Source organism: Furipterus horrens, unplaced genomic scaffold (assembly GCF_987537825.1).
Source record: "Furipterus horrens unplaced genomic scaffold, mFurHor1.1.pri manual_scaffold_12, whole genome shotgun sequence".
NCBI lineage: Eukaryota > Metazoa > Chordata > Mammalia > Chiroptera > Furipteridae > Furipterus > Furipterus horrens.
Genome location: NW_028327182.1, coordinates 78,047,324 through 78,067,383, shown reverse-complemented (window position 1 = coordinate 78,067,383; position 20,060 = coordinate 78,047,324). Strand labels below are relative to the sequence as shown.

General features: G+C 41.4%; 2 protein-coding genes across 5 annotated transcripts in view; both read left to right on the top strand.

Moving 5' to 3' along the window:
• Positions 1-5,963, top strand: part of ERLIN2 (ER lipid raft associated 2) — a 17,670-nt gene extending 11,707 nt beyond the window's left edge. For all 3 annotated transcript variants that reach the window (XM_090258867.1, XM_090258869.1, XM_090258868.1), the window contains 2 exons: positions 1,521-1,600; positions 2,062-5,963. In XM_090258867.1, coding sequence (XP_090114993.1) covers positions 1,521-1,600; positions 2,062-2,262 — 281 coding nt within the window. In that variant the 3' untranslated portion in view covers positions 2,263-5,963. The remainder of the gene's footprint in view (positions 1-1,520; positions 1,601-2,061) is intronic.
• On the top strand, positions 2,398-20,060 carry PLPBP (pyridoxal phosphate binding protein). Of its 2 annotated transcripts, none has more exons than XM_090258871.1 (8): positions 2,398-2,462; positions 12,874-12,981; positions 13,062-13,097; positions 14,103-14,178; positions 15,805-15,939; positions 17,627-17,769; positions 18,222-18,320; positions 19,201-20,060. In XM_090258871.1, the coding sequence occupies exons 2-8, from the start codon at positions 12,931-12,933 to the stop codon at positions 19,330-19,332; spliced, it is 672 nt and encodes a 223-aa protein (XP_090114997.1). In that variant the 5' UTR covers positions 2,398-2,462; positions 12,874-12,930; the 3' UTR covers positions 19,333-20,060. The 2 variants fall into 2 exon arrangements, with proteins under 2 accessions (XP_090114997.1, XP_090114996.1); XM_090258870.1 differs by lacking the exon at positions 2,398-2,462 and adding an exon at positions 10,382-10,557.

Below are 20,060 nucleotides of genomic sequence, written 5' to 3'. Positions count from 1 at the left end.
CCCACCACCCAGCTTTTCCTTCATATGGTATATAAGTATCAAGCAAATTCTAGGACAGAAAGGGGACCCCAAGGCCTGGCTTCAGGCTACAAAGTGCTGTGTCCAGTTATACACATTATGGAGCCTTCCAGGCTTTGCAGGGGCTTATTGAGGAGCCAATTAATATTTTACAAATCAGCCCCGGCCGGTGTGGCTCAGTGGATTGAGTGCTGACCTGCGAACCAAAAGGGTGCCGGTTGGATTCCTAGTCAGGACACGTGCCTGGGTTGCAGGCCAGGTCCCCAGTTAGGGGTATGGGAGAGGCAACCACACACTGATTTTTCTCTCCCTCTCTTTCTCCCTCCCTCCCCCTCAACAACAACAACAAAAAAAAATGATTTTATAAATCAACAGCTTCTCATTAGGGAACTCTTAGCAAAACAACAGACTTATTTCTTATAAATACATGTCATCAGGTGCTAAGGCCAGTTAAGTCAACCTCATGCAGCAAGAACACCAGCCAGACTGCAGGCTCCTTCCACCCAGGGTCACGCTGAGGGTGTGCAGTAAGAACCCACCCACAGACCGACCTTTCTTCCCAGGCCTTTTGCTACAGATACTACTCACATGAGACTGGCCTCATTCCCAGCGCAAGGAAGTATATATCAAAAATGGTGCATCAACTTGACAGGAAGCTACTCTCAGCAGATGGAGAAAGTATATTACTTGCATAGTAAAAGTTGAAACAGGTCTCAATTCAAACAGGTGTTAGTCTGGACCATGGCTTGTAACTCTTAGAATTGTGCCAGCTTAACCACTGTTAATTAGAACCTCCTTGAAATGACTGATGGAAAGAAAAGGAAAACAAAGTTGGAGAGGGGCTAAACTATTTTATGCGTATGGTATTTGGTGTTAGAGTCGATCTGCCTCTGGCTGCAATCAGATCCGTCGTTGGGCATCCCTTGCTTTTGCTGTGTGGCACAGGAGGGATGAGGTGGGAAGCCCTGAAACGGGAGGTTGAGGCAGGGCCCTCCCCAGTCACGGAGCTACAAAGGAAATAAGAGTGCAGGACAGGAAGTGGTTCTGGGCCACAGTGCTTTTCTCGAGAATGCCGTCAAATAAGGTGTTGGTGATTTAACTAAACCACTTCTCTATTTACACACCTTGTGCAAGGTAGCTTAAGTATATCTGATAGTTATGTGCAAGTATAGATTTAACATGTCTGTAGAGGTGATAGTACTTCTGGTAGCATTTAGCCTGAAAGTCGATCCTTTTCCTCCAAAGAGATAGGGCGTTCCGAGGGAAAAGAAATAGACTTTCATATTCAGAAAGAAAGAAAAAAGATGTTGGGCACAGCGACACACTTCCTCATGACTAGTCTCCCCAATAGAGATGCTGTCAAAGCACTTGTTCCCGTCGCCCAGAATAGGAAACCAAAGCACAGGGGGAAAGCAGTCTGCCCGAGGCCAGGGAGAGTTGCAGGGCCCAGACGCAGTCTCTGGTAGCCTCTGCACTGCAGTTCACTGCATTCTGCCCCTCAGATGCTGCGTTCCTGGCCCGGGAGAAGGCAAAGGCTGATGCTGAGTGCTACACTGCTATGAAAATCGCCGAAGCAAATAAGGTAAATGCTCAGTACTGCCTGTTAAAGAGTGTATATTTGGGTTTAGGCTGATATTATTGGAGATTTCCTGGTGTTGGAAGACCACCACGTGCCCAGAAGTGATTCCTGCACTGTGTGGGGCAGGTACTTCCCTTTTCCTTAGAAGTGCTTTGATGGAAGTGTAATGTTTGTGTTCAACATGGAAACTCCCAAAACTCTTGCAGCTCTGGCCTTGAAGATCTGAGAGTACTGTCTCTTAGAGAAGCGGTTACCCCATCACTCTTAAGAAGCTACACCATCGTCTCTCGAGACGGACGGCTGCCGACGACGACCCCATTACTAATATAACAGTGAGACCAGGAAAAGCAGAGAGAGCATATGTCTTTGACGGAGACCCTCTCCTTATGACAAGTGAAGGGTGCCACCCATAGTTTTCTCTAATCTGGCTCCACCTAAGTCTTTACTTTCTACTTTTTTTACAGCTGAAGCTGACCCCTGAATATCTGCAGCTGATGAAGTACAAGGCCATTGCTTCCAATAGCAAGATTTACTTTGGCAAAGACATCCCTAACATGTTCGTGGACTCTGCAGGCAGTCTGGGCAAGCAGTTTGAGGGGCTAGCTGACAAGCTGAGCTTTGGCTTAGAAGATGAGCCCTTGGAGGCAGACACTGAGGAGAATTGAAACAGAATTTTTATACAACCTCAGATGACACTTACAGAAAGAGATCTTTATTTTTTAATGATGAACCAGGATGCTCCTCCCTCTCATACCACCTTCTTTGACTGTCTTCCACGTACTGTGGTGAAAAAAGAAGAAATGGACTTAAATCTATTCCCCTAGGAAGGGAGGGCAGGGATTGACGATTTTGGGGTTTTATTCAGGTAAGTAGGGTACGTAACTTCTGTTAAGATTTGTAAACCGTGGGTTTGACCTTTGACCTCCAGGCATGATTTCAAGTCCTTTGAAGCTGGCTTAATTAAGGATGCTCTCATTAAGGCGTGGGAGAAGTAGAGGGGGTTGCCTGTAGATGGTTCAATTTCCCTTATTTGGGAAAAACGCTGTCCACATTCCTCGCCCCTGCCTTGGAGGTGGGAGATGCCTGTGGCTGAGCTCACAGCCGAGCCAATGTGTGTTTATAAGTTTGCCAGGAGAGCTGTGGGGAGCAGCTGCAGCACGTTTGGCTTTCCTGGGGTTTTTGTCAGGGCAGGCATGAGTTATCTTAGAGGTGCACTTCTTGAACCCTCGTAAGAAAGAACGGGTGCTAGATTTTGCAAGCTTTTCTATACACACTACCCTCGTTGCCCTAGGGTTTAAAGTGGTGGTTTCTGACTGCATTGCCAGAGCCAGAGTTTGGTCATCAACACAATTCTTTTTATAACTTTCACCTATTCTGTGATTTGGGGGTTTTTTTCCCCCCTCTCAATCTGTTCGTTGGTTCCAGTCAGCATCAAGAAGACAGGAACAAATAACTCAAGTGTCTTAATAGCTGCTGAAGTGGGATCATTATATCTGTTAGCCATTAAGGTACCTGCTTGGCAAACTCTGTTCCTTGAGGTCGTGTCTTTTTATTGTTGTGGCGATTCTATAGTGAAAGTTCTCTGGAAGAGAAGGGAGGGCCGTCCAAAAGCGTTCCCAATCTTAAGGTATATGACTTGTGCTGGGAGTTTGTCTGGTGTAGTGACAGATCTGTTTTTAAGTCCAGGGCTCCAGGCAGCCACACAGGCGTCAGACTGAATACTCAGTCCCCAGAGACAGCTGTGTGGGTGCAAGTCCGAGTTCACGCCCAAGTCCCTGGGTTGAAGCGGCTGCATCAAAATCTGTTCTGATGTTTTCTCATTACTGATCAGGGAAAGTTTGAGTCACTGGGAGATTTGGGAAGGGGGAGAGCAAACATGAAAGAAAGGTTTTCTTATATCCTGGAATAGGAATCAGCAGTGGGGACAACTTGTATAGCCCTTTAGCTGTGTACCAAACTGTTAAGTAGAGGACAGCTCCCTGGAGTCAAGGTGCGAGTAAGCACATTTGTGTTCTCCATGGCAAGCTCTGGCTTAGGATTTGGCCTAGTTATTATCTTCTCCTTCCTTGCCCCACCCAAAAACCCACTCTACACCCCTTTGCTCAGTGAAAATTGAATGCTACTTTCTGGGACAGATCCCCACCACTTCTTTGGTCCCATGCTCAGATTCCTAGTTTATGAAATGGCCCCAGCTGGGCCAACTTCCTCATAAGTAGCAAGTTTGGGGAGCTTTCTGCCTGCCCAGGAAGAAACAAAATGTTAATTCCTCTTAATTCAAATGTTGCCCTTCTCTTTTCTAACTTGGGTCTAGAATCTCAAAGCACTGGTCCTGACCACATTTTGCGCAGGCAGCCAGGTGTTCCTGGGAGTGGTGGATTTGAATATGCTCCGAAGTCCTCACGGAAGGTAGTCAGTCTCCCAAGACCAACACTCGCCCTCCTCCCACTCCAGTGCCATTAACCACTTGTTAGGAGCAACATGTCACATCCACCATCCCTGATTTACATATTTGTCTGCTCCCTCTACTCTGAGGCTTGCTGCCTAGACCTTAGTGAACACGACACTACGATTGAGTAAGTAACAAGGATATCTCAGTCTCTTGGAATAGCACGTTTGCTCGGGTTCTTATGTTGAAAGTCTCCTAACAACCTTGGATAGCTTGTCCCTTGCACTAGATACTCTTTGACCACAGAAGAGCCTCAGTAAAGTCCTGCAGCCTCTGCCCCCCTCAATGCTAACATTGCTTCATCTTTAAACAAAAAATATAAATTTTGTAGTACCCACTAGTTTAAATCCAGTGGTGTCTACCTGCCTGAATAGTAAGATCATGGAAATCAGCTGTTTTCCTTAGCCTGGGACAACTAACCAATCTGTCTGTGTGACTTTCTTTAGTACTTACTAGAAAATCCAATCTTAACATTTGAATTCTAAACACAAAATGTGACAGCCTGCAATTTTGTAGGCAGTAAAGTCATGGCTGCTATTTATAAATGGAACTTCTATCAAAATAAGTAACTGTTTATAAAATTCAGTTTTTGTAGAATTTTCCAAGGAAAAGTCACCTTGGTTGAATGTTTCTCACTCATTAAACTTTGAGAAGTGATTTATATTCAGTATGTTTTTGATCACATTTTTATATAAGGACAGAATGTTTGCAAGGAAGCCAAAGTTATTAATAATTTTTATGTGACTGAAATAAAATAAATTTGGAGGGATCTATAATCATATTAAGTTGAGGGAGAAAAAAAATCAATGAAAGCATTTTAGCAATAAACAGGTCCTCAGATAACATCGTTTCATTCAACATAGTTTTGTTATAACATTGATAAGATACCACAGGGACTTAACTCTTGTTTATATCAATCAGCCTGTCATAAAATTGGTCTGATTATACATCGTTTGACTTAAAAGTCACAGAACCTATCAACAATGGTGAGGACTTACTGTATATTGATCCAAAAAAAAGATGTTTTATAAATGCTTGGTTACAGTTTCTATGGGTCTGTCTTTCAAAACTGGTAAGTTTATCATTTGTAGAGAATAAATAGTGAAAATAAGATCATCATATTTATTAACTTATTTCAGTTTGAGGATAAAATGTACAGATGCTCCTCAACTTATGATGGGGTTTCGTCCCAATAAACCCATCATAAGTTGAAAATACCATTAAGTTGCCCTGGCCAGTGTGGCTCAGTTGGTTGGGGCATCTTCCCATGCACTGAAAGGTTGCAGGTTCAATTCCCCATCAGGGCATATACCTAAGTTGAGGGTTCGGTCCCTGGTCGGGACACATGTAGGAGGCAACTGATTAATGTTCTCTCTCTCTCTCTCCCTTTCTCTAAAATTAATAAATGTATCCTCAGACGAGGATTTTTTTAAATTGTTAAATAGTAAGTTGAAAATATATTTAATACATCAAAACTACTGATCATTATAGCTTAGCATAGCCTACCTTAACATGCTCAGAACACTTACATTAGCCTACAGTTGAGCAAAATCATCTAACAAAAAGCTATTTAATAATAAAATTTGACATTATGACCATCAGAAAGTCAAAGAATCATAAGTGAGGGACAGTCTGTATCTTGGCTAGTGGCTACTCTGTGTCTATAAACTTAACCACTACTCCTTTAGTTCTATGCAGTAGGGGTCTAGCCACTGTTTCTGTTGTTTTCTTATAAAAGTGGTAATAGTCAATCATTTTCTATTTGTATTTCTATTCCTTTTTATTTCTAGTTTTATGTAAACAGGCGGTCAATCAAACTAATTCTAGTTTCAAAGAGCCCTGAGGGTTCAATGATCCCCTTTGTAACTGAAAACTGATTCTTGTTATATTAATTACTTTATAAATGAATAATATGCTGGATTAATTGCCTTGAGTTAATAGCTAGTGGAGTTGTTTTGGATAACACCACAGGTGTGAACTCATGTCTTAGTTTTATTTTCAGTCTTGCTAAATGAATCTTTGTATTTACATTTTTATCAAAGTGAAATTCAGCAATAGCTAATATTAGAATGGGTGATTTAAGAGATAAAATATCCCTGCCGATTCAGTTAAGCACAAGATTGCCCTAAAAATATATTCAGATGAATATATATCCCTATTATCAATGTAGAAATAATAAAAATTAATTTGTAAACATGGCATAGTTCTTGGTAGGTGCTATAGAGAGTTATAATTTTAAAGAATCCATACACCACTGCAGTCCTGCTCCAAAGCACAGAGATACTTTCAACTGACCCAAAATTGATTGTGATATCAATTCAGTGAAAAAGTCCCAGTCTTTACTCTAAAAAGATGCCCTGCTTAGGGTTGCCAAATACAGAATGCCCAGTAAAATATGAATTTCATATAAAGAACAAATAATTTTTAGCATTAAGTGTCTCCCAAATATTGCATAAGACATACTAATAAGTTATTCGTTGTTTACATAAAATTCACATTTAACTGAGTATCCCATCTTTTTATTTGCTAAGTCTAGTAACCCTAGCCCAGACTTCCTCGGATTTTGTTTTGTTTTTAACCTTTTTTTATTATTTTTATTATATTAAAGTTGTCCCAATTTTTTCCCCTTTGCCCTCCTCTGCCCAGCCCACCCCCCTCTCCCACAGTCAGTCTCCACACAGTTGTCTATGTGCAGGGTCATTCATACATCAGTTTTTTGACTGATCCCTTTCCCCTTCTTTCCACCATTATTCCCCTCCCTCAAGTTTTTAAGAGTCCTCCCAAACTTTATTGGTTTGAGATCCTACTACCCAAATAATATGAACTTATAATTAGACAAATAAGGATGTAGACACTGGTGTAAGACTGCCAAGATTCAAATCCCGACTCTACCACTTCTGAGGTATAAGGTCTTGAATAAATTCTTTAACCTATCTGAGCCTCAGTTTTCTTCACCTATAAAATGGGCTGAATGAATTAAATGAAGTAATGCAAATAAGAGTTTAGCACTGTGTCTAGCCTGTATAAGTGTTCAAAAAAGCTTATTTTCAATCATCTGGAAAAATAGGCTAGAAAGCACATAATTATTAAGTGAGTACCACCAAGTGATAACACAGAGTAAGACTGCAAATAGGACAGCCCACAGAGGAAGAAGGGAATGACACTGAGATGCAGCAAACACAGTAAGAATTAAATACCTCTACAGAAATATAAAATGTAGAAGATAACCTGGTTTGCCCCTGCTGAGAGTCAGAATTGCTGTGTTCCAGGTCCTAATTCGAAAAAGACTTCCAAAGGCTAGAGGAAAAATGTTAAAACCAACAGAAAAATGTAGTTGAAAAGTAAAGCTCATGGGTTGATCCCAGGAGAGGCAGAAGGGATATTTACCAAAATTACCTTTATAAAAGTTGCATAATGGTTGGCAAGGTATTTTCTGACTCTTCAGAGACCAAAGAGGAAGAAATTAGCTTGCAGAATACAATATGTTTTTAAAGATTTTATAAGACTGGCCAAAATTCAAAATGGGGAGAACTAGCTTTCTGCAAATAGAAAATAAATCCAGGGATAAGCATGGATAAAGTGTTTTTCTCTGATGGTCTTCAGAAATTGGGGAGATTCTATGGTTTAAATGTCATTCTTTCTCTATGAAAGATCAAATGCTCTCTAAAGGTCCTCTCCAAGTCTAGGATTCTAGAATCTATATTGACATTTCAAAAGCCAGATGTGACAGCATATTTGCTGAGGGATTGCTGTCATGCCTACTCTACGTGAATTCATTTAAACTGGGACATGAGCATTATTTCTCCATTTCTCTTCAGAGCCAAATAACCAGGCAACAGTAATTTTCTATTATTTTTTTTTAATCCCCCAGAAGACTCACAGTAAGCTCATAAGGAAACTTCTAAAATCCATAAATGTTTTTCTCATAATTCAAGGCCTAGACTACAGGGGTAAATGTTTTAAAAGCTTCATGGCATTTATGGTGAATAAGTACACTAGGTTTTAGATTGTTTATGAAATCTGTTCCGCTGGGTATTTGGTTTTTTAATCTTTCTCCTTTCCCCTTTGTCCTTTCAAACTCTTAGAGGAATTTAAAGACAGTTAACTAGTGATAAAGTGATTTGGGACTTGCATTTTTTAAGGACTAAGTAGCAGAAAAGGATGAAAGGTAAATTAGATGGTTGAGCCCCAGGAGGTGTGGCTCAGTTGGTTCAGTGTTGTCCACAAACAGAAAGGTTGCCAGGCACATACATGCCTGGGTTGTAGGTATGGTCTCTCTTGCATCGATATTTCTCTCCATCTCTTTCTCCCTCCCTTCCCCTCTCTCATAAATAAATAAGAACGATGGTTGACATTCCAGGAAGGGGAAGAGAAGAAAGTAAAAAGGGAGAAAGAGGTGGAATAAAGTTGATTCAAAAGCACAACTAAGAAGTAAAGTAATTGGAAAATGTGAAATGATAATGGAACTGCAGTCACCATGATCTTTTTGTCCTTCCATTTTCATAAGGTCATAAAATGTTAGAGATAAAAAGCATCTTAGAAATGAACTCACAGTAAAGCCTGTCCTATTCATCTTGGTCTCCCCAAAGGTACCTTTACAGAGAAATGCCTCAATAAATGTTGACTGAATGGATAAGCAGGGGTTAGGGGACTCACATTCATTAAACACTTGCACCTGTTTAGGGGAGCAGTCTTCTAAGCGTGTTACATGTCATCTTGATTGATCCTTAATGCAGCTCCGAAGGAGATGTTGACTCTATTTTATGAATGCAAAACTGAGAAGTTCAGTAATTTATCCAAGATCACAGTTCAGTGATGAAACCAAGATCCAATTTGTCACTCCTATGCCACCTCTCCCCAGTCTTGCCCCCACTACCCTTATTGGCTTAAACTTTAAATCACTCTTCTGATGCCTTTTTGGGAGCTACATACATTTATGCCATGTGGGTGGGGTTAGGAGTGTTGACCTTGTAATTCAAAGAAGAGACCTGACCTGACCTATGGTTTTTTCAGTGCTTTCCAAATAGCCTATCACGTTAAGTGTTTCATGCTCACCTAATCCTTGCTCTAAGCATCCCTTCGCCATGATCCCCCATCATTGTAATCCTTGCCCCGCCCACCACTGACTGCTAGCTAGCACCTTCCAACTCTATCCATAGCAAACATCTATTATATTCACACCATGCAGGGCTATTCTAGTCATTTTTTAATTATCTCTTTGACAGGAGCAGGAATTCATCCCAGAGACATTTGAATACAATTACTCCTAATTTCTTTCACAACCCTAGTTATGTGTACCTGGTAAATGGAAACTTCCTAAAAGGACGTACTTAATTGCAGGGATCCTAGGTGATTTTCCCAGGACAGAACACGTCCAAGTTCATCTCAGTCCCTTGGGTCTAGGAGGATGATGAGAGAAGAAAGTAAGAATGTTGCTTTTGTTATTCAGTCACCTCTAGACAACCTGGAGAACAAACTTGAGCCCTTTCTTCAACATACTATCATCCCACTTCATTAAGCTGAATTAATGTTCGCGAATCAACAGTACAGCCGAAAGTGCTTTCCTTAACAAAATGGATCTTTCTACTTACCCACAGCACCTATTTCACGGTCTGACAAAATTAGTATTTTACCTGTTAAGTCTCTGTATTGTGTGGCTCCTCATCCCACTTATGACCCTCATATTGCCCAGAGCTGGGCACACAGGAGAATCAAGAATTAGACTGAATGTGTGCTGAGCTCCTGCTAGACTACCTGTGCGCTCCGACAAGGGAGCACTAGCCACAGGTGGCTTCTGACCATGTGAAATATGGACAGCTCTAACTGAAACATGCTCTAGGATTTTGGAAACTACAATAATAAGGGATTATTTTGGATATATTGGGTTAACTAAGATGTTATCGTTACGTTTTTACTTTTTATGTGCCTATTCGAAATTTTTAAATTAGATATGTGGATCACCTAGTTCTCTGGGACAGCACTGGTCTATACCTTTTTGCGGTTCCATCTGAGATTCTGAAAGTGATGTCCTCCGCTCTAGGAGCTTTTAATCCTGATCCCTGCACACACAAATCTTGGTTCACAGCTCTTTGAACGCCAGGGACTGGAAAATAAGGCATTTTGAAAGGGACTAGGACCGAGGGAACAAGCCGCCTTTTTTGCTTCAGAAAAATCCCTGCGCCCAACGCCCCCGCCTGGTTACCCACTGCGACCTTCCCAATATGGCTTCCGCCAAAGGGCGGACCTCCGCTACACCGCCCCCTGCCCTGCCTCCTCACTTCCCGGTGTCGATTGGATGAGACATTTCGGTGGTGAGCGCTGATTGGGCCACACGGAGATGTAAGTTGGGCGGGACCGGAAGGTGGTCTCAGCCTTGCGGTGTTGGAGTCTGGATCTCGAATTTGGTCCCTAGGGGATGCGGAGAGCTGGCAGCATGTCGGCGGAGCTGGGAGTCGCATTTGCTCTGCGGGCAGTGAACGAGCGCTTGCAGCAGGCGGTGGCGCGGCGGCCGCGGGTGAGGAAGGGAACCGCGTGGGGACTGTAGGCGGCCGCTGTGAGGAGGGGGACACCTGCGTGGGAATGGGTCGTCACGGTGACGCAGGGGGCTATCCCGGAGGGGCGGGACCCGTCAGGCACCTTGGCTTTGGCACGGATCTCAGAGACCCAAAAAGCTAGCGAAGGCCTTCCTCGGTGACCTCAGATAAGTCTGTTAGGTTTCCTGGAGGTTGACTTAGTTGGAACAATGTATCCGCTACTCTGGAAAAATAACCATCACAGCCTTTGCCCGGTCCGCTTCCTGTAGGAGTCAAAAGCCTTAGCGAACGGGAGAAGGGCCAGGCCTGTGCCCCAGCGGCTGCAAGAGAAGACATATCCTACAAGAGCCCCCAAAGAAGGCCAGATCAGCCTGGGATCACGTGTGCGGCAGTGTCTTACATCTAGTGGATGCTCAGTAAATGTCAGTTCCACATGTTGGCGAAGCAGATAGGATTGATTGGCCGGACCTCGGAGGCACCGAGCTGCACTTGCGCAGTTGCGGCAGATGGAAGCTGACATCTAATCCCCTTAAGGGGAGACTTTTTCTCCTTATATATATATATATATGTTGCCTGCTCCTGGAATCTCAGTAGACCAAGCATCCGTCAATATCTGCTCCCCTCGGTGCAGGTTTAAGCTGGATGGTGTGGAGGGAGACATACCTCAACAGAGAGGTCAAAGGTTTCTCCTCTGTATCTGTGGTGTCAGAACTCAGAATGCTGGCCTGGAACTCACAGACACAGAGTGGACTGGCAGTTGCCAGAGAGGAGGGCTGTTGGGGGAAGGAATGTGTGAAAGAGGTGAAGGGATTAAGAAGTACTCATTGGCAGTTACAAAATAGTCATGGGGATGTAAAGTACAGCACAGGGAATATAATCAATAGTATTTTGATAACTGTGTATGGTGCCAGGTGGGTACTGGAAATATCGGGGGAGGGGAACACTTTGTAAAGTATATGATTGTCTAACCACTGTGCTGTACACCTTAAACCAATACAAAATAATATTGAAAGTAAACCATAATTGAAAAATAAAAATAAAACACACACACAGAATGCTGACCTGCAGACAGATACCTGTATTAGTATAGCCTTTCCTTTGCTACTAGTTAGATACTACCTTGAACAAGTTACTTAACTGCTTTGGCCCTAGTTTCCTCATCTGCATAGACAAGGGAATGAACTCTGATTGCTCTAAGTTCACTCCTGGAGTTAATGTTCTATGATCTCAGTGATTCTCCAAGATAAACTAGGGATTTCCCTAATAAACATCACACTTGGAGGTTGTCCCAGCAAACCAGCCTGTTCCACATTTCTGTCTGGAAACCATCAATTCATCAACATAGTCCCAGGAGTTTTGACATGATGTTATAAAAGGCTGTTAATATAACCCTCAGAAGAGGAAATTCTTTGTAATTCACCTGACTGTAGGCCCTTTGAGAATGCTGTGATTCTGTAAAAATTGCAAAAGCGTGGTGGGGTACATGAAAACTGAACTATGTAAGGAGAGGTGAATCTCTTATTGCCTCTGTGTTGGATTTTGTTGCTGTAGAATTTGGGAAAGGCTTACTCTTTATGTAATGGCCATGAGAGGGGAGTCGGAGAGATCAAATCCTGAGTCCAGAGGTTTTCTCAGTCCTTGCCTCAGGTCTGCCACTAGTTCTTCATTAGATTGAACAATACACTACATAATATCTATTGTTATCAATAGATAATTATATAAGCAGGCCTCTTTTGAAAGTGAATGGGGTCAACATTAATAATCACACCAAGACCAGAATGAGTTTCCAAAACTGTTAACCTTGGGGTTTCAGAAACCAGAAGTGGCCTTCCTTCTAGTCAGAGTGATGCCTTCCCATAATGAAGTGATTCTTAAACCTCCAGCCTTGGTGTGCAAGCGAATCATATGAAGAGTTTGTTTAAAAGGAGAGTCTCAAGAGTCCAGCCCCAGAGATTCAGATTTAGTAAGTCTGGAGTAGGGCCCAGGTGATGCCGATGCAGTTGGTCGAAGGCTGCATTTTAAGGGAACATACTGTTTTACTTACCTGCTGAGCTCTCCTGAGAAATATCTTTTGCTAGATATGAAAGTAGCTAATATATTATATTTAAATGCAGTGCATTTGAAAGACATTTGATCAACATTATTTGACACTGCCCTCTCTGCAGTATTGGAAAAATGGAGCTTACCAAATACCAAGTTAAGATCTTTACTGACCTATTGTACAAGATCTATCATACAGGATTTATCAGGATAATATTTCCAAACATTCACTCATCTGGCTCTTTCTCTCTTGGCAGGATCTCCCAGATATCCAGCCCCGGCTAGTAGCAGTCAGCAAAACCAAACCTGCAGACATGGTGATTGAGGCCTACAGTCATGGCCAGCGCACTTTCGGAGAGAACTATGTAAGAGCCCTTTTCCAAACTGCCTTTAGAAGAGGCGCATTTGCCAAACTTCTGACTTGTCTTTTTTTAAAACCCTTTAGGTTCAAGAACTGCTGGAGAAAGCATCAAATCCAAAAGTAAGTAGATAACTGAGTTCTTGAGTTTGTATCTGAATCTCAACATTTCAGTTGAAAATTAGACCCATGTTCATGGTTGAGTTTTAGAGCAGGAGGTAGGACTGGCGGTAGAAATGTCTACAGTTACCCCAAGCCCCCAATATTTCTGTTAGATTTTTCTTTCTTTATTAAGATTATAGTTTTCTCCTTTGTGATTTTTTGAAAATGGTGATATTTAAGCTCTTCTTCTAATCTTCGATCCTTTTGAGATTTGAAAGCTTTAAACAGTTCATTCCTTTTTTTTTTTTTTTTTTTTCTAGAGAGATGGGAAGGGAGGGAGAAAGAGAGGAAGAGAAATATCAATGTGTAGTCGCCTCTCATGTGCCTCCAACTGGGAACCTGGCCCACAATCCAGGCATGCACCCTGACTGGGAATCAAATCAGCAACCCCTTAGCTCGCAGACTAGCACTCAATCCACTGAGCCACACCATCGAGGGCTAAACAGTTCATTCTTAATGCATGCTATCTGAAAAATGGAGAGAGTTCGTAGAAACAAAGAAGAGAAACAGACCAGAAGCCTTAGATGTTTTTCTAAGTATCCTTAAAAGCCTGGCTGAAGATGGTGGAAGTGCTTTATTGCACGGATGTGAAAGGTCAGAAGGGAGTGTACAAAGTACTTGAGCCAGCTAGGCCTCCATAAAGTCTAAGCCAAGCCCTGGCTGATGTGGCTCAGTTGGTTGAGTGTCGTCCTGTAGACCAAAAGGTCATGGGTGCAGTTCCTGCTCAGGGCATGTACCCAGGTTGTGGGTTCAATCCCTGGTTGGGACACATACGAGAAGGCAACCAATCGATGTTTCTCTCTCACATTGATGTTTCTCTCTCTCTCCCCCTCTCTCTCTCTCCCTCTCTCAATCTCTCTCTCTCCACCCCCTGTCCCTCACCTCTCTCTAAAAGCAATGAAAAATGTCCTTAGGTGAGGATAAAAGAAAAAATCTAAGTCAAACATAGTTACCTTTTCTCTTCAGATTCTGTCTTCATGTCCTGAGATTAAATGGCACTTCATTGGCCACCTACAGAAACAAAATGTCAACAAATTGATGGGTAAGTTAAAACTCTAAATATGAGCATACGATTTTTCTTTTTCAGTTTGTTAACATGTTGAATTACATTTATTGACTTTCAAATGTTAAATCAACCCTGCATTCCTGTGGATAAACTTCATTTGGTCATGAAGTATTATCCTTTTAATATAATGCTTCATTTGACTTGTTAGATAGTATTTAGAATATTTACATCTATATTCACAGGGACATTGGTCTCTAGCTTTCCTCTCTTGAAATGTCTCTATTTGGGTTTCCTATCAGGGTAATGCTGGTCTCATAGAATGAATTGGGAAATATTCCCTCCTTAAGTCTTCGGGAAGAGTTTGTATGGAATTACTATTATCTCTTCCTTAATCATTTGATGGAATTTACCAGTGAAGACTGGAATTACTTCGTGGGAAGGTTTTTAACTATAGTTTCCATTTCACTAATAGTTATAGGACTGTTCACATAATCTGTTTCTTCTTGGATGAGCTTTGGTACTATGTGTCTTTCAAGGAATCTGTCCATTTTATCTAAATTAATGAATTTATGGGCATAAGGTTGTTTGTAATTTCCTTTATTATCCTTTTAATATCTGTAGAGTCCGTAGTGATGTCAACTCTCGCTCCTAATATTAGTAATTTCTGTCTTCTCTTTTTTTTCTAGTCTCTATAGCTACAGGTTTATCAGTCTTCTCAAATATTGGTTTTATTTTTCTCTTTTTATTATAATGTGTTATGCAAGCAAAAATAACAATGTATTGTGGGGCTTATAACATGTAAAAGCAACATACATTATAACAATAGCATGAAGAATGGAAAGGAAGAAACAGTACATTATTAAAAGGTTCTTAAACTTTATATGAAGTGGTATAACACTTAAAAGTAGACTGTGATGTTAAACTCTAAAGCAACCAATAAAATAACACAATAAAGAGTTATAGTAATAAGTCAACAAAGGAGATAAAATCGAGTCAAAAAAAAATATGTGAAATCATATATCATGGTGGTTTTTGTTTGCATTTCCTTAGCGACTAATGAAGTTAAGTACCTTTTCATTGTGCTTATTGGCCATTTATATATCTTTTTTGGAGAAATGTCTGTTCAAATCCTTTGCTCATTTTTTAACTGGATTATTTATCTTTTTATTGAGTAGTAAAAGTTCTTTATATATTCTGGATACCAGACCTATCAGATAAATGATTAGTAAATATTTTGTCCCACTCCATGGGTTGTCTTTTCACTGTCTTGATGGTATCATTTCTAACACCCCCATTCCCGAAAGTTTAAGAACATGGTGATATCATGCCAGAGAAGCACTTTGGCTTCCACTTGATCAGTTGCTCTCAGTTTGAAGTGAGATTGATCTCTACAATTACAAGCCCCTTGGAGCATACGGATACAAATGGTGCAAGCTCGTGGTATGTGAGCATTCCCCAAACCTTACTTGTTTTTGCTGATTAGACAGCGATGGTCTCACACTTGAACTTATATCTAGTAAAACTTGCATGTAAGTCTTCTTAGCAGAACTGAGACTTACCTGTCTTTTTCTTTTCCTGGGAACTTATTTTTCCATCCACCAAAAGCTGTTGCTCGCTGCAGGAAGATACATGAAGAATTACCTTGCTTCTTTCTCATTTCAGCTGTCCCTAATCTCTTCATGCTGGAAACACTGGATTCTGTGAAGCTGGCAGACAAAGTGAACAGTTCGTGGCAGAAAAAAGGTTCTCCCGAAAGGTTAAAAGTTATGGTCCAGATTAACACCAGTGGAGAAGAGAGTAAGTGACCAGAACTGTATTGCAGATTTTTCCTCCCACTAGAATGGTAGAAGCCCAGGAAAAATGGCAGGCCTCATTTATTTGAAAGCTAAGGTTATAGAAAGAAATCACAGACCTCTAAGTAAGCTGTGTTATGTAGGATCTAGATGGCACAATGACATCCACACCAGCCCACATTGTATTCTTTAATACATCATGATTTGTTATTTCTTAATTTTTGAGGAGACAGACAGGGAGCTTCAAGAAGGGGATTGTGATTTTGATCTCATGAAAATTCCCAGAAGTCACCGTCACTCCTGGAAGACGTTGTGAAATTACGTGAGAAGTTACTCTTTTTGGATCCTAAAACATAAGTTATTCAGTGTTATATTGGGAGAAAATAGAAGGAACATCACTTTGAGCACCAGGCAGTGAAGGTCATTGCAAGGCTTGGGTTAACAGTGTAACATAGTGAACTAAGCATGGGTTTTGAAATCAGACACATCTTGGGTTTGAGCTCCACCACTTTGCAGTTTGTAATATTTTATAAATTACCTAACCCACCAACACCTCAGTCTCCTTGTCAGGCAATGATAACTTAATGTCATTGTTGTGAGGATTGAATGTGCTAATGCAGGTAATGCTATTGGCATAGAACCCTGTACATCTTACTTATTAGCAATTGTTTACAGATCAATCACTTGCTTCCAACCACCAGAGCACCAGTATCCACCAAATCTTAGCATGATCTCAGTATAAGCATCTGTTTTCCAAATAGGCCCTGGAGTCAGGCTACCTGGGTTCAAATGTAGTTTCACAGTTTCTATTTGTGTGACATTGGAAAAGGTACTGAACTTCCCTGTGTTTCATGTTTAGAATAGAGAGAATAAGAATACTTACTTAACAGAGTTATTGTTTTATAAGCAAAGCACTTAGGATTTGCCACATATGCCTGGCACATAAGTAAGTGTTGAGTACATTTTAACAATTTTTGTAAGTCTGAAACAGACTCCAGATCAAGTCTGTTACATCATTTCTTGAAAGTTAGGTATAATTTTCCCTAATTAAATATTGAAATGGGTGTTCTGAGCATCTACATTTGTTAAATGAGGTACCGTATCAATAACCCTTATAACTATATAACAAATAGTCACTTGTTGCAGAATCCTCTACTTGTTAATTAGCAAGTTCAGTTAAATTTAGTAAATATACAGTCAAAACTATAAAGTGTAATATATACTTTATTTTACGTTTTTTACAATTTTACTAATAAGTTGTTAAAGCTATAGAAATACCAAGTTGGAGGGTGGGGAAAAACCTCTGAGATTAATCTGGCATTTGGCAATATGGATCTTCTTGGTATCCCAGGAAAAGCAATGTTTTTTTCTTTTCCCTCTACTCTAGCTGTTCTCAGCTCAGATACTGAGACAGACTCAGAAGGGTTCAATTTATAACCCTTCTCTTGAGAAATTTAGAACCTGACCAGAAGGGGAGCTACTGAAGACCTCAAATACAAAGTTACTCTTTTGGACTTGAGAACAAATTCTTTCCACAGGCCCTTTTGTTGGAGGGCCACCTCCTCTATTATAAGGGAGGGATGAAAATGGACCCTACCTCTGGCTAATTAAAACGCTTGGGTATAAGAGTCTTCAAATTTTTAATTTAATTCTATTTTATTTTATTTGTGTGTGTCTGTGTATATGTAAAGGTAAACATGGCCTTCTGCCTTCAGAGACAATAGCTATGGTGGAACACATAAATGCCAAGTGCCCCAGCCTGGAATTCATGGGGCTGATGACCATAGGAAGCTTTGGGCATGATCTTAGTCAAGGACCAAATCCGGACTTCCAGGTACGGGGTGGCGTGGATGGGATTGCTCATGTGCTTAAGAAACATCTTAGCAGAATGCTGTTCCAGGGCTGGCTATGGTAGTAAACTTCAAAGACATCCCAGGTGCTGTCTGTCAGGTATCGTGACCTGCCTCTGAACTCTTGTCATTAGGAAAAGAGAACAGGTCCCTAAAACCCACAGACATTTCTCAGCTCAGTTTGAACCTGGCTAAAACACAGTCTTTAGAGGAAAATGAGTTCCTTCTTCTTCTCCAGGGGCTGATAGTTTTCTTGAAAGTAGGAGAATTTGCTAAAATATATATATATATATATCAGTATCTACTGGCAATTTTCTCAGGCCTTAAAACCATGAGAAATAAATAATTTTTGTCAGAGATGTTCAGATTCAGCCACTTTCAGGCATCCTTAGAGAGGAAGGAATAAAATAGGTGTCACAACTTGTCTTTCTGTCAGATGTTACTGTCCCTCCGAGAAGAGCTGTGCAAAAAGCTGAACATTCCTACTGACCAGGTTGAGCTGAGCATGGGCATGTCCATGGACTTCCAACATGCAGTAAGTGTCCTTCTGGGTACCATTTGATGGCAGGGTCCCAAAGGTCGCAGCAAGATTCAGTTTTTGCTGGAGAAACCTTTGAAATGCCTCATTGTAGCAACAGGGTATCTAATAGCAGTGGGTCTCAGCTATTCTAATATTCCCCACCCCCTTCTTTTTGAAATGAAATATATAGAAATTATAGCCTAACGCATAATTTGTAACTTAATAATAATTCCCTAAGTAGAATCTAAAAGAAAATAAGAAGAAATTAAACTATAATTTTTTAAAAAGCGTTTTGCTATGTCAATGCTTGGACATAGATATATGACAGTGAGTTGCGATAAAGTCTTATGCTTAATCTCATGTGTAGATTCACCGTGAATACAACGGCCATAACAACATACTTGATACAGGTGTGCTGTATTGGCAACTCAAATGCATGATTTTCTGGAACAGTAAATAACGTAACGAAGTTCCAGAAATCAGAGTATAAAATTCCCTCTGCATTGCTGGAAAATTGCATATATTAAAACAGTGCAAAAATACTTTGTATTTTTAAGTAAAATGGAATTAGATTCTGTGCTGAGACTATGGTAAGGTTTGTTGCATCTACCTGACCAGGGAGCATTAGAGAGGTGTGTGCGCTGCTGTGTCCCACACGTGCCGGGACATCGGATACACCTGGGAACGCCAAAGAAGTCCTGACTTATGTCTCAGACACCCCTCTGAGGCCGTAGTGCCCCCCAGGAGAACCACTGCTCCATCGTCCTCCTCAGCTGCATTATCATCCTTCTTCTTTGAGGCCCCTCGAGAGCCAGGATGAGAGGCAGAGCTTCAGCACTGGCTGCAGTTCGTTCGTTCAGACTCAGCCCTCAACACTTACTCTTCTTTCCCACAGATTGAAGTCGGATCTACGAATGTTCGCATAGGAAGCACCATTTTTGGAGAGCGAGATTACTCAAAGAAACCTGCCCTGGACAAGTCCGCAGCAGACCTGAAAGCCCCCGTGGAGGTGACGCAGGCACACTGAACCGAGGAACGAGCAGCAGGGGCTTGCAGCCTGGGGGTCTTGTCTGGGAAGACTAACTATGCACTCACCCCGATTTTCATTTTGATATTCCCCAGGTTACAGCACAGCCATGCTCTCCTTGTGACCTGGTGAGAGCCTGCCGAGGCTCATGTGTGTTGATGGAAACCATCTGTATTTAGTGTCTGACAAAGGAGGCTCACTTCAAGCAGGAATTGAGTTCAGTATTGAACCCTGGTCAGGGGCACCAACCAACCCATGAATGCCTTTCCCAGGTTAAAATTAGGTCACAGATGCCTATAATCACCCAAGTCAGAGGAATTCCCATTTGTCATTCACTTTAACAGAAAATTCCCTGTGGTTACCAACTTCATGCAAACCCCTGCTGAGTAATCTTTGCTGCTCTGGAGCAAAGTCATTTTGCCTAACTGCCCCACCTCGCTGCCCACCCCCGCATTTCCACCCACCCAGTAAATATTCTTCTGTACTCTGGAACAGCAGTACAGGTAACTTCAGGAAATGGCTCAAGTTAATGCTCCAAACCCAAATGATTGTTGAGAATTTGTGTCATTGGCCACCCTCTGTTGTTGACCCTGAAAATTATAGAGGTAATATAAATGGGACTTGGGCCTTTCTAACGTCCTCCTGAAGAGACAGGACTTTGAGCTTTTCCCCTAGGGCCCTATGGTGATGAGCAGTGAATGATATGATTCCCTTTGGCTGGTTTCTTC

What these genes read in the sequence shown, in the direction of transcription:
- PLPBP (XM_090258870.1), top strand. Translation starts at nt 10,459, where the DNA reads ATGCGGAGAGCTGGCAGCATGTCGGCGGAGCTGGGAGTCGCATTTGCT. An exon ending in GCACTTTCGGAGAGAACTAT is followed by an intron (nt 12,982 to 13,061) that starts GTAAGAGCCCTT and finishes AAAACCCTTTAG; the next exon opens with GTTCAAGAACTGCTGGAGAA. An exon ending in TAACACCAGTGGAGAAGAGA is followed by an intron (nt 15,940 to 17,626) that starts GTAAGTGACCAG and finishes GTATATGTAAAG; the next exon opens with GTAAACATGGCCTTCTGCCT.